The sequence below is a fragment of the Leuciscus leuciscus genome (genome assembly GCF_965113295.1).
Source record: "Leuciscus leuciscus genome assembly, chromosome: 14".
NCBI lineage: Eukaryota > Metazoa > Chordata > Actinopteri > Cypriniformes > Leuciscidae > Leuciscus > Leuciscus leuciscus.
The window spans coordinates 40,321,925-40,337,993 of record NC_138738.1 but is presented as its reverse complement, the minus strand read 5'-3'; the positions used below and the strand labels follow the sequence as shown (position 1 = coordinate 40,337,993).

The 16,069-nt window shown below is 38.0% G+C and overlaps 1 protein-coding gene across 1 annotated transcript in view; it reads right to left on the bottom strand.

The window, feature by feature from the left end:
• The window catches only part of plxna1b (plexin A1b), a 170,842-nt gene that overhangs the window by 53,464 nt on the left and 101,309 nt on the right, over nt 1-16,069 (bottom strand). The window contains exon 9 of the mRNA XM_082136279.1: nt 11,187-11,301. Within this exon, the coding sequence (XP_081992405.1) occupies nt 11,187-11,301 (115 nt within the window). The remainder of the gene's footprint in view (nt 1-11,186; nt 11,302-16,069) is intronic.

The window sequence follows — 16,069 nt, the reverse complement described above, 5'->3', positions numbered from 1 at the left end:
GTTGAAAACAGTTTCATATTTTAGTGGAAGCCATGATACTTTCATTTTTAGTTAATTCTAAAGTTCTAGAACATTCTAAATGTCTTTAATGTCACTTAAAACACAGCGTTTCATATTTTAGTGGAAACTGATACAAGTTAATTCGGTAACGCTTTATTTTACAGTGTCCTTGTTACATATGTTACATGTACTTACCATAATAATAACAGTAAATTATGCATAATTACTTGCAACTAACCCTCAACCAAATCCTAATCCTACCCTAACCCTATAGTAAGTACATGTAGTTAATTACTATTACTCAGTACTTAAATATATAATTACACTGTAACAATAGCCGCGTTTCCATTACCCTTCAAATTGCGCAAATTGAAATTGCGAATTGAAAATACGACCAATGGAAACACGTCAATTTCGCAAAAACTCCCATTTATCGCAAAAAAGTTTTTACGCTCACATGAGGAGGTTTTTCTGGCAATTCGAAAAGTAAATATTTAGCAAAACTGCAATGGAAACAGTTTTTGCGCATTTCCAGGTCACCTGACGTAGACGACGCGGTGTGTTTGGACAGAATATGAGACAGAGTTCTTTATTAAACTCATATAAGACAAAAGAATTACAGGAATAATGGATTCTAAACCTCAAATAAATGCCACAATCCAGACCTGGAAGCAGAAATGAGGGAGAAACACCAAGAAACACCTCATATGTGCCGCTCACAAGTATAATAAAGGTCGTTCCTTACCATTAATGATTGGATAACACACATACATCTCCTTCTATTAATAATAATGGCCAGTGCAGTGGCTGGGATATACATAATCCTACCAACGTCCGTTGCCATGGTTTTTGGAACGATTTTACTTATCGCGAGAGGAAAAAATGTAGTTTTAGTCGCATAACATCGGTCAATGGAAACGCCGTCATTTCGCAATAGTTTTTTGTCGACATTTAGGAAAAAAAGAAGAAGAAAAAAACGCAAAAGTTTTGCGCAAATCTGTAATGGAAATGCGCCCAATAACACCTTAAAATAAAGTGTAACCATTAATTCTAACATTCTAGAATGTTCTAAATGTCTTTACTGTCACTTTACTGATCGATTTAATATGTCCTTACTGAATAAAAGTTAAAGTTGAAATCATACTGACCCCAAACTTTTGAACAGTACTTTATAAACCGCATGTGAGGATTCAATCAGTAACGCCGTACGTCAACAAGCGCAAAGAGTGAAAACACGAGAGGACAGAAGACACTCCACAGACAGAGAACAGCTCTAGTTATGGACGAACACCATGAGAATAGTGTTAGGGGTAGGAGAACGGAGAATGGAGAGAGAGAGCAGAGGAAGTAGAGTAGAAGATCTCATAATCTCTCTCTGAATGACGGCCTGATAAATGAAGCTTTTAAAGCAGCGCTGCGTTCAGGAGCACTCATGAGTCTCAGAGATGAAGAGGATCTGACTAAGAGCAGGAAATCTCTGGATCCTCCAGTGACCAGATTCCTCCTCAAACCAGAGGAAACTCTCCTGATGTTCCCGATTTCATCCGTAAGCTGACGGTATGTTTGGTCACAGCGCTGGTTTCGGTTCTTGTGCTTATTTAGCGTAAAGCCTGACCACAGAGCAGCCGGTCAGCCACCCACTCGCCTGTAGTTCACAGATGGAAATGAGGAACGAGATGTCTGAGGCACAGGAAGGATGTTTGCTTTTCACCACAATTTGGAGAAACCCTAAATATTTTTGAAGAACTTCTGCAGAACCAGCAAAGCTTGAGCTCGAATGTCCAATGACTCTCAGGTGCTACTTTCAAATATTTGAGATCAGTGAGGTTTTGTTTTGAAATAAATGAATATTTGTATTCAGCAAGGATGCATTAAATTAATCAAAAGCAATTAACAATCGCCGTGTGCCAGAAACTGCCGTTGGCAAGTATATGAAAAGGTGTCACTCGCCTGATGTCTGGTAACATTATTATGAAGTCTAACAATGCATGAATGTGAACAAACGTCACTCGGGATGGTTGACGCGCCAGCGCTGCATCGTCACGAAAGTTTAAGCCTTGACAAATTAAATATTAGTTAGTTAGTATTCTTTATTGTCCTTTTTCAGAAAATGTGTCTTGGACTCAAAGCTGCAGTAGAATACAACATACACACACACACAACCAAAGAGAACACAACATACACACACACAACCAAAGAGAACACAACATACACACACACACACACAACCAAAGAGAACACAACATACACACACACACAACCAAAGAGAACACAACATACACACACACACAACCAAAGAGAACACAACATACACACACACACACAACCAAAGAGAACACAACATACACACACACACAACCAAAGAGAACACAACATACATACACACACACACACAAAACCAAAGAGAACACAACATACATACACACACACAACCAAAGAGAACACAACATACACACACAACCAAAGAGAACACAACATACATACACACACAACCAAAGAGAACACAACATACATACACACACACAACCAAAGAGAACACAACATTACACACACAACCAAAGAGAACACAACATACATACACACACACACACACACACACACACACACACACACACACACACACACACACACACACACACACACACACACACACACAACCAAAGAGAACACAACATACATACACACACAACCAAAGAGAACACAACATACATACACACAACCAAAGAGAACACAACATACACACACACACAACCAAAGAGAACACAACATACACAACCAAAGAGAACACAACATACACACACACACACACACACACACACACACACACACAACCAAAGAGAACACAACATACACAACCAAAGAGAACACAACATACATACACACACACAACCAAAGAGAACACAACATACATACACACACACACACACACACACACACAACCAAAGAGAACACAACATTACACACACAACCAAAGAGAACACAACATACATACACACAACCAAAGAGAACACAACATACATACACACACACACACACACACACACACACACACACACACACACACACACACACACACACACACACAACCAAAGAGAACACAACATACATACACACACACACACACACACACACACACACACACACACAACCAAAGAGAACACAACATACATACACACACAACCAAAGAGAACACAACATACATACACACACAACCAAAGAGAACACAACATACATACACACACACACACACACACACACACACACACACAACCAAAGAGAACATAACATACATACACACACACACACACACACAACCAAAGAGAACACAACATACATACACACACACAACCAAAGAGAACACAACATACATACACACACACAACCAAAGAGAACACAACATTACACACACAACCAAAGAGAACACAACATACATACACACACACACACACACAACCAAAGAGAACAAAACATACATACACACACAACCAAAGAGAACACAACATACATACACACAACCAAAGAGAACACAACATACACACACACACACACACACACACACACACACACACACACACACACACACACACACACACAACCAAAGAGAACACAACATACACAACCAAAGAGAACACAACATACATACACACACACACAACCAAAGAGAACACAACATACATACACACACACACACACACACAACCAAAGAGAACACAACATACATACACACACACACACACAACCAAAGAGAACACAACATACATACACACACAACCAAAGAGAACACAACATACATACACACACACACAACCAAAGAGAACACAACATACACACACACACAACCAAAGAGAACACAACATACACAACCAAAGAGAACACAACATACATACACACACACAACCAAAGAGAACACAACATACACACACACACACACACACAACCAAAGAGAACACAACATACATACACACAACCAAAGAGAACACAACATACACACACACACAACCAAAGAGAACACAACATACATACACACACACAACCAAAGAGAACACAACATACACACACACACAACCAAAGAGAACACAACATACACAACCAAAGAGAACACAACATACATACACACACACAACCAAAGAGAACACAACATACATACACACACACACACACACACACACAACCAAAGAGAACACAACATACATACACACAACCAAAGAGAACACAACATACACACACACACAACCAAAGAGAACACAACATACATACACACACACACAACCAAAGAGAACACAACATTACACACACAACCAAAGAGAACACAACATACATACACACACACACACACAACCAAAGAGAACACAACATTACATACACAACCAAAGAGAACACAACATACACAACCAAAGAGAACACAACATACATACACACACACACAACCAAAGAGAACACAACATTACACACACAACCAAAGAGAACACAACATACATACACACACACAACCAAAGAGAACACAACATACATACACACACACACAACCAAAGAGAACACAACATACATACACACACACACAACCAAAGAGAACACAACATACATACACACACACAACCAAAGAGAACACAACATACATACACACACACACACACACACACACAACCAAAGAGAAAGAAGGAGAAGTAAAATAAAAATCCTAACAATGACTACATCTTGCTATTCAACATATTAATAGATATAGGAATAAATGATTTATTGTAACGGTTCCTCTTACACACTCTGTAACGTCTCCCTGACGGCAGAAGCTGACTCGTTGGAAATAAAACATGTCTTCACTCACTCACTATTGTCTGTGCATTTGTAAAAACCAACGATTCATAAGTTAATTGAAGTGATGTGTACTCTCTTACACCCATAACTCTCACTGCAGTTTTAACAAGACGTGCAAGCTGTGATTTTAACTGGACTGAAAGATTGCCATACCAAGCTTGCATCCCATCATTTAAAAGACAACCTAAAACGGCATAATAAAATAATTGCATAATTCTCTGATTTACACCAGTCTAAGTCTTCTTTAAAAATGCTGGAATTTTGAACAAAGATAATCAATGTGGGCTTTCCAAGTAAATGAACAATCAATGACCACACCTAGATACTTATATCCACCTCAATGATATGATCATGAATGATAACTGGGCTGTGATCACCTACTCTTCTTGGATCCACTATCATTTCCTTCATATTCATATTCAAGCAGAAGAACATGTGAAAGGAGCTCATCTCGTCAGTCGTGCGCTGTGTGGGAAGAACACTACACCGAGCTCTTTCACGTCATCTTGCACTCGAGTGGTCAAATCACACAAAATGATGTCAAAACATAGTGAGTATACTAATAAACCTAGTTTAACTGAACATATAGTAAACTCATGTGTATCAGTAAACTAGATCTGTGCATTTGCTCTTAAAGTGACAGCAGCCTAATATTCCTGTTTTTAATGTGAATCAAACAGAATTTATATAAGTTATCCTAGTAGTTTTAGCTGTGGTCTTCAAATTGAAATAGAGAATTGTGAATGTTCACTGGTATCTAAAATGTTGATGTCATTACTGGAAAACTATTCATGAAAAATATTTATGGCCGGTACATTTTCTCAAGTCACCAGCAACTGTTTTCAACATTGATAATAATCATAAATGTTTCTTGAGCATCACATCATGATATTAGAATGATTTCTGAAGGATCATGTGACTCTGAAGACTGGAGTAATGATGCTGAAAATGCAGCTTTAATCACACGAATAAATTACGTTACAATATATTCAAATAGAAACTGTATTTTAATTTGTAATAATTTTTCACAATATTACTGTTTTTACTGTATTTCTGATGAAATAAATGCAGCCAGAAGAAACTTCTCTGAAAACATAAAAATCTTTCCAATCTCAAACTTCTGAACAGTAGTGCACACACAAACACAATTATTAATACAGCAGCAAAAGCTGTTCAAAGATAATTGGTTTTCCTTTAACAGTGCCATATCTGCTCCTTAATTATCATATCTCCCACCGTAAAACATTAATATTTGTTCCAGTAAGTAGAGCAGAGCAACACCACACACTCACATCTTTCCAGCGGCCCGAAGCTCAAGCTCCATAAAATCCACTTTCACAACAGCCTCCCGCCATAAAGGAAAATGAGCCGTAATACGACTTCAAGAAGGCCATCAGAAACCCACCGATCATCCTCAAGTCAGTGTGCTGAACTCATTTAAATGTTTAAAATCAATTTATTTAAATTAAATGGCCTCATTTAAATATTTCTGTGTTAAATTGAATGGAAAGCAAACGTCGTTTAGATGTCAGAGCTCTTCTGTATGATTACCCATCTCCACTCTCTCTATGATGCCGGTCGTACGATCTCTCACACATCCTGACAGAACACGTATGAAGAACACGAGCCTGTCGTTAGCATGTTACTCCGCTAATAACTTGATCATCTAAAGCGCACACATGCACATAGACTGGGAAAAATTAAATTACTTTTTCATATTAAACGAAGAAAGCCAACATTCCTCTAGGCTCTGTCTGCTAATCTTGGATGAATTTTGCTGCCTTCAGGATCTCTTGGGAAATTCCTGCTTACAAGTTTGGAAATGTGAGTTTGGTCAGTGAAAATGCGAGATGCAATTAGCAGTCTCTCTTTCTCAATAATTGACAAAGACAATATGCTTTTTAGTGCTTTTTCACCAGCAAAGAGAGAGCATTCGGTGTGTAACTATTGCTCTGAGTGTTTTATTGTTCTTGCACCGGCACAGAAAATGGGCCTATCGTTGCAAAATTCAAACAAATTAGTAGTATTTTCTGTCAAATTCATAGCTATTCTTCAACAACTGTATAAAAACCTTGAATAAATGAATTGTACCATCGAAATGCACAATTACAACTTATTTATTTGATCAATACTAATCAGTTTTGTTAATGTTAACTAAAACTAAAGCTATTAAAATCATCAGTAACTGAAATAAACCTGAAATAAAATACAAAATTAATATTAGATGGAAACCTTATACTTAAAGAACTTTTTTTTTTTATAGAAATACTGCCTCCTTGGCAACTAACGGAAATTCTAAAAGTTCTAAAACTAAAATAAAAATTAATTAAATAGAAATAGAAATATTTAAAGAAGTAAAACTAATAAAAATGACAAATGCTCAAGAGAAAATGACTAAAACAAACTAAAATGAATATTACAAATATAAAAATCCAAATGACTAATTTAAAATATTTATAAAGCCAAAACAAATAAATAAATTAAAGCTTAATAGAAATATTTAACTTAGTTTTATAAACTAAAACTAATATGAACAAAACAAAATAGAAATATAAAAATACAAGCTTATTTAGAGTATTAATAGTATATGAAATAATGTAACTAAATAGAAATATTAAAAACTAATACTAATAAAAATGACAAATGCACAAACAAAATGACTAAAACTTCAAATAAAATGAAAAATGAAAATTGAAAATATAAAAATACAAGCTAATTTAAAATATTAATGAGTAATAAAACTAAAATAAAAATTAATTAAAATAAATAAAAATATTTTAAAAACTAATACTAATAAAAATGACAAATGCACCCCAAAAAATGAGAAACTAACTAAATTTAACTGAAAATTGAAAATATAAAATGTACAAATATACACTAAAATAACACTGATGCCACAGACTTTCCATGAGCCACAGATTTTGTTCAACTCTAAATCCTGACAGATTTCCCACCGGTAATTGTGACGCTGGCGTTATTCGAGTGCACACCTCATGAATATGATCATTCGCACTTGAATGCAGCGTGATTCGTGATTCACCACAATGCATTCTGGAACAGTCTTTTCTGTGAAGGATACAATGTGATTCGCCCAAAACGAGTTATCTTACAAGACAGCAGGAGCTGCTGCATATCTCCTGGAACAGTCTCCGCATGCGGAGCGCCAACAAGGCCTGAACATACAGTCTAGGTAGACAGCAGCTCAGCGGCTGACGCGAGACAACACGCTAAAATAAGAAGTGGTGCATATGAATATGAAAGCGGAGGAGGGAGGGGAACGCGTGAGAGAATGTGTGCTGGCCGCCAAGAACAAAGAGAGTGAGAGGGAAGACAAGAGAGGAAGTAATCAGTCTGATAAAGTCATTTCTCTGCACCTCCTTCTCTCTCTCTCTCTTCTCCTCCTCTGGTTTAATTATTCAAAGTGGATTAGATCTGTACTTCAGCTGCCCAATGCATCCCAGCGATGAATATTACATAGACAGAGAGAGAGAGAGAGAGAGAGAGCGGGGGGGGAGATAAAACAGGGTGGCGGATATGAACCGAGAAGAAAGGAGCAGAGTAGAGAGAAAAAATGGGCGAGCAAAGATGAAAACGGCAGGACTGGAGCAGAGAATTGTGGGTAATGGGGTCAGGGGTGACATCAAAGGCCATGTGACCTGTTTTCAAGGTCTCTCTGGAATGTAATTAGTGCTGTAGTCATGACGACTGCCGTGTTTCACTGCATGTATGTGATAAACTCCTGAATGTTCACTTCTATCGTCTCGAGTTAATCCAGCTGTCACTTGTCGTCTAGTTGTTCGCTCACTCCCAAGAAAAGAGGTTCGGAAGATAGGAAAGAATCCCACATGAGGAATACCAGCGCGACATGACAGGAAAAGTGAAGGAACAGACACCGTAAAAGCAAATCATGTGTTAAAAATGAAGCGCACACTGATTCAAATCCTTTCCGACTCAGAGTCTCCGCTGGAATATTCTTGCTTTCACTTTCACTAAAATGATGAACAAACGTTCTGCTCAAAACAATGAGTATCAAACTACAACAAAGTGCAGGAGACACAAATGCGTGTGCAAAGTTCAGTGCAAAACATGTGAGGAGTCAAACTTGGCTTTGGAAGGTGAATAAAATCACTTAATTAGCCTATTATAATGGAAGTATCATGTGACACAGACACTGTGCTCTGATTGGTCGGCTGGATCAGTGTGTTGTGATTGTGTTTGGGAAATGTCCCGCTCTTACCATAACCACCAGTTTAACACACTCCTAACTAACTCACCCAGGCCCCGCCCCTTTATTCTGCGTATGAATTATTTCAATGAGGAATATTATGATGTGTTTGTTCCCAGAAGAAAACTTTTTCTCCAGCCGACCAATCAGAGCACAGTGTGCTTTTCAGAAGGAAGGCTTCATAGAGACAGGAAAGCGTTACTGACAGACTGGGAAGAGAGGAGATGAAACAATGGAGAATATAGGGAAAATAATCAACAGTCAAGCAGGAAAACCTGTTCTAGTAGAGCCTGAAAACATCAAGACTTATAACATGGGTATAACATGGCCTCTTTAATGGCTGGAATCTGTCATCTGGGTTCTGAGAGACTGTAGAACCTTCTAGAACCTCATTAGACACGCGTGTGTGTGTGTGTGTGTGTGTGTGTGTGTGTGTGTGTGTGTGTGTGTGTGTGTGTGTGTGTGTGTGTGTGTGTGTGCTTTCAGCTGCTACGAGAGAAAGTACAATAACACTAAAAAAGAAAAAGAAAACTACACACTAGAGCAGTGCGACTGGCGTCCAGCTGGCAGACACAGAGCCGGTTACACACGCCAACGCCTTTCCTTCCCGAGCCCTCGCTTTATTCTCCACCTCTCCTCATTACGGCTCTTCCCTGCTCCTGAAAGCTGGCTCACTCTCCGCTACAGCGTTTGTGAAGTACATGGCGTCACATCTATAATGTAATCTCCCACGTTAGTGCCAGAACTTTCTCCCTCCCCTCGCTTCACTCACACTTTCTCCCTCGCACACATCTGGAGTCTATTAGAGGAAACCAGTGCATGCAGGCTTTTAAAACACTGAATCATGGGAGATTCCCAACGGACCCGCATCAGCCAATGAGGGAGCGGCTCCGTCGACATGATGACCGGACTCTCTCGTCTTATCTCGCTCGGTTCAGTAACAGATCGAGTTTCTCATGAGTGAAAATCTGAGGATGGACACGCAGGAGGAGGATGAGAGAGATAAACACGCCGAATAGTGTCCTAACCAGCCGGGATTCATCAGGTTTCCAGTGTCAACTCCGTGAAAGCGAGAACAAATCAATGACATCTCAGTCAATCAGGACATATTTGATGTTTAAACTCAATGTGAAATGCAGTTTGCAACCCATTATACTTGCACTGTGCAACACTTGTAGTGTGATGCATTTACAACTGAAACTGGATATTTAATGAGGGGGAAATGGGCGGGGCTTGATTTTATGCATCAGATTTGATTGGATGCATCGTGAGCGGAAGAGACTTCTTTAAAAACTCTTACCGACCACAAACATTTGAACAGTAATGAGTAGGGGTTTGGGAATCGGAAATCAAACTCTTGAGGTCAGGAATCGGGATACTTGTTATAAAATTTAAATTGTGATTCCTCTTATCAATTCCTTTGTGAGCATTTCAATATATGACTTTAAACCATTCAAGCGCGAGACGACATTTTCTGTGCTGCACACACATCCAAAAACGTGATTTTAGACCATTCAAGTGCGAGACGACTCACGCTGTTTCCAGTGATATAGTTTCACGTGGAACTATAGTGGGCAACTCTTAAAGTGACAGCAGCCTAATATTCCTGCTTCCGTCTCTATAATAACACTAATCAAACAACAAAAGATGGAGAAACTAAACACTTTGTTCTTGACTGAATAACTTTTGTAGCTATATTTGTAATAATGTATATTTTATTTATAAAGTACAGTGTGATTTTACATTTGATTCCAGTTTCTGTACCTGAATACCTGAAAATCTTAAAGCACTGTTTATTTCAATCGTATCTTTGTTCAGTTGTGTCTATTTGTCAAGTGTTTACTTGTCTTTAATAATGCTTGAAATTGAAGTTAGGCTAGTTGCTTTTCTATGGTATTTTTAAACCACAGGCAAACATTCCTTATGTAAGTGTTCTTTAGCCTGTTGATGATGTTCATGATATTCAGCTACAATTAAATGTTTTGCAATAAGACTAAATGTGAATGATATGCACTTTTTTTTTTTTTTTTTTTCTTATTGGAATCGAAAATAGTAATCGATAAGCAGAATCAAATCGGAATCATTAAAATTCAAACGCTTCCCGACCCCAGTGAAGATCAGTAATATTAGGAAGTGATGCGCTTCTCACCTCGGACATGTTCACCCGTCCCTCCTGGAAGGAGCAGTCGTTGGCGTTCTGCGTGCACAGATGTCTGTATTTACACCAGTGACACGGGAACGAGCCGTTCACACAGGACAAGCACCTGGAAGAGAACAGACACACACAGAATTAAAACACACTCTACAGTGAGAACCACAGCGCTCCGTGTGTGTCCTTGCTCTTTCACCTCGCATGCTCTCATTCTGCCCATGAAACTGTGTGAAATAATCTCTCATTCCCTCACAAAGATCCACTTTATTAGGTGTCTCCGGTTTAAGAAAGAAAGTGATGACATAAAAAGAGAGAGAGAGAGCGATCAAAGAGACGAGGATTTCCCATTAAAACTTGACAAGAGTAGATAAGAAAAGAGAGAGAGAGAAAGACAAAAAAATAGTGCACTGCCTTCATACGCAGCTGGAGCTTACCAACTATGTGAATCACTACATGTATGGCAACTTAAAATACACACACACACACACACACACACACACACACACACACACGTTAGTGAAAACGGCTCATTTTTAATCAGATTGAAGCGTCTCTCAGCTGACTCTCTCAGACACTCAAACCATCTGAGGCTTCTGACTGCAATCCTGCAAGTCATTTATTTCAATTATTCAGTATTAAGTCCAGCAATTTGTTCACTCAGTGACATTAATTGATGCTTTAGGACAAAGAGCTCTGACCTCAGAATGGTTTCAAGCTCTGGGTCTAATTGACCAATCAGCTGCAGCGTTGAGAGCACCTGTCCAATCAGAGTTGAGAAATGATTGCTTAATGAAATTTGGTATCTTAAAGCCAGCAGCATTCACAATGATTTTAACCTGAGTGTGTTATCAGATAAATCAGAAAACACATTATATTATATTATATTATATTATATTATATTATATTATATATACACACACATGCATATGTATACACATATACATATACACATAGGTATGTATGTATGCATGTATACACACACACACACATATATATACATATATATATATATAGATGTATCATGTGTGTGTGTGTGTACATGCATGCATACATACCTATGTATAGGAGGATCTTTGTTGACATCTTTGTACGCATGCGCGAGTGGTTGTGTGGCAACAAAACAAACAGTATTGCGGGCAGTAAAGACGCGACGAGCATTTTCAAGAGAGTTAGCGGGCGAAATCCACAATATATAAGCACTTTAACATCTGAAGACCGGAGGAGGTTTGGAGAGAAGCTCAAAATTTATATTGGTGACAAAATCAAAGTTATTCAAAGCCCATATGAGATCTGGGATGACAAAAAACGTTGGTCCGACTTGCCCGTGTCTTGGCCACCAATCTGCTGGGGAGACATTTATTCTTATTTAATAGAAACCCCTGGACCCTTCACTCATGAAAGATTAAAGGCTTTCAAAAGTCTGGAGGCCTATGATTATTTTGTTTTTTCGAAAAGTTGGGCCGATCTTTTCTGCCAAACAGAAAGCAGTGATCGTGCTAAAAGCAGAGGTTAGAACAGCCTTTTCTTTTGCTTTTGAGTTTTGCGATCCAGAATAGCCCATTTTGATGTGAGGAACATAGTCTGGGTGCTGTGGATCGCGGTTTGGGACACCTGAATCAGAACGCGAAAACATATGACTCGGTTGATTTGACTCAGTTTTATTATTTTTTTTTATTCAATCTTCTATAAATACATAGTCACTAAGACTTAGGCCTACCATGAACAAAATGAGCCTCACAAACTCGATCAGTAACGTTAGCTGCAGGAATCCAGGCTTTCTTCGGAGCGTCCAGGTTCAATCGCCTAATTGCACGCAACCATTTCTTTCGTTTTTCGCGATCCTTTTCGGAGGGAATTCGAAAAAACTTTTTATCAGGCCCCCAACGAGCCGTACTCGACCACACAGCAAGAGTGAACCATCCTCTTCTCTAAATCCTCCTCCAAACGTGCAAAACAATCAAATTACAGGTATCTAGAGGTATCTAGCGGTGTTTCCTGCCACACGATTCCCATGATGCAACGCGACAAACATAAACAATGACGTCACAAAAGATCCGCCTATACATACATATATGCACACTCTTATGAAAGTATGCATATATGTATATATATATATATATATATATATATATATAGAGAGAGAGAGAGAGAGAGAGAGAGAGAGAGAGAGAGATATTATCAGTTAACAAAAAAATGATTTCTTTAAGAATCTAAATCGTTCAGTAATAGCATGCTGAACATTGTGAATGTTTTAAGCAAAAGCGCTAAAGGATTGTGGTGTATAATTGTTGTCTCTGAGTCCCGTGGGGAAACACAAGCACATGTGGCTGAGTGTGTGTGTGTTTGTGTAGGTAATGATCCCCCATCGAGACGCCATTTGTCAGTTTGTTAATGCTGCATCTCCAGAGACACATAATCTGCTAATCAGCGTGAATAAATCGAGAGGGTGGCCGTGATGGAGAACGAACGGATGCAGGTGAAAACACAACATGTCTGAGATACGCAAGAACACACAGACAGAAACACTGTGAAGACTGAATATCTTTAAATGTCACAGTGCAGTATTCTTCAGTCAGGACAGACGAATAAAATAGTCCTTAAGGGACAGATGTGCATGATCAACAGACTGTACTGTAGTGTCCTGACTGTGGGTTAGATTACAGTCTAATGAGGATCTATTATGCTTTTGTTCATCTGTCTTTAGTGTGTAATGTTGCTGTGTGATCATGAAAAAGCTCCATTTCTTCTCTATATCAGTGTCAGTGTTTCTGAACTCCTGAAACGCCTCCATTGTAGTCTTGAGTTTCTTCCGGGAATGAACACGTCACAATATTCCTCATTATAATAATTCATACGCAGAATAAAGGGGCGGGGCCTGGTTGAGTTAGTTAGTAGTGTGTTAAACTGGCGGTTATGGTAAGAGCGGGACATTTCCCAAACACACTCGAAGCGCTCGACCAAGCACAACACACTGATCCAGCCGACCAATCAGAGCACAGTGTGCTTTTCAGAAGGAGGGGCTTCATAGAGACAGGAACTAAACAGAGCGTTACTGACAGACTGGGAAGAGAGGAGCTGCAACAATGGAGAATATGAGGAAAATAATCAACATTCAAGCAGGAAAACCTGTTCTAGTAGAAAATCAAGAATTTGAAAAAGGGCATAATGTGGCCTCTTTTAACCTGAAGTCTTCAAATATTAAGTATACCCCAAAATGTGGGTAATAATGATTGCAGTCACATTGATTGTTCAACCACAGGAACACTAAAATGATGCCTTTCCAAAACATTTCCAGTGGATCATTTTATAAAAGCTCCAGAACTGATAGGTTGTGAAAATGAGACATTTAGACAAATAAAAAATAAAACGTCCATCCATCACAGTTTCATTTTCATTCAACTCATTTCATTAAATTTGCCGTCTATCCTGACCGTTTGCTTCCAATCTGTAATTCTTTTACATCAATGTTTCAACCAATCCATTATCACCACGTGTTCAATTTAAACTGGTTCACTTAAAGCAGAGATTTCTTAAAATAAGTGGAAAGAAGATAATAAATGTGCCCTTATTTTTCCTCCTGACCCCTGCACCAATCCCGAGGGAGGGTTTAATCCGCGTGCCGTCTGGAGTGGGGGGGATTTCAGGGTGTCTCCGGGTTTAAGCCCCTCACGCTGAGCTCTCTTCCCCCACCGACGGGTCGCTGATCAACATAAACCCCCGCGCACACACACACACACACACACACACACACACACAGGCGGACACCGAACACTCATTTCCTCCTCTCACAGTAAGATGCAGGGCTGTTCTGAAGCCGAACACCTCATCACACACACACTGCATCTGGGTGAATCTCACAGAAACGTCCAGCTCATATTTCTCCTCAAAAACATGATGAGAAAATGTATTTTGCATAAAGAAAATTCTTTTTAAACCATTTACATGTTTTGCATTGCAATTAGATTATTTTCATGACAATTAAACATCATTTTCATTATCATAATGCAACATTTAACTTTTGAGTTTTGTATAACTATTTTATTTCTTTATATATATATATATATATATATATATATATATATATATATATATATATATATATATATATATATATATATATATATATATATATATATATATAACCAATAATGATTCTAAAATGATTGTCATAGTAATACAATTATTTTTCTTAACATAAAATATAAATCATATTTTCAATATTAAATAATAATAATAATAATAATACCATATATTATTATATTATATATTATATTATATTATTAATATATAATATTATTATATTAATAATATAATATTATTATATAATATCTATAATTAGAAATATCACTTTCTATAGAAAAGGCAGTATGTTTTTTTTGTTGTTTTTTGTGATACTAAATTATAATATTTGAGGGAGCAAAATGTATTGTTTCAACTGCCATGGAATAAATAGGCTGTATTTTCTTTTGGCAAAATAAATTCCTTCTTTCTTTCTTCTGATTTGGAGGTGAAATATGACCTGGAAATGATCTCGACAGGGTTTGTGAAATTTACACACTTCCTATTGCTTTTTTTTTTATCACCTACACAAACCCTCTACAATGTCCATAAAAACACTTTATTATCGAAAATAAAACCCTCTAATGGCTGTTGTGCTTTTCGAGATGTGGACGTATTGAATAAAGAAGCATGTGATTATCCAATTATGATAATACTCATATGTAGTGTGTTCTTTTCAAGTGCACAGGCTGGTCTTATCAGGGAAGAGCCGTGTGACCTAGTTTTAAAGCTCACTGCTGATAGTGTGTGTGTGTGTGTGTGTGTGTGTGTGTGTGTGTGTGTGTGTGTGTGTGTGTGTGTGTAAGGGAAGGTATTGTGTA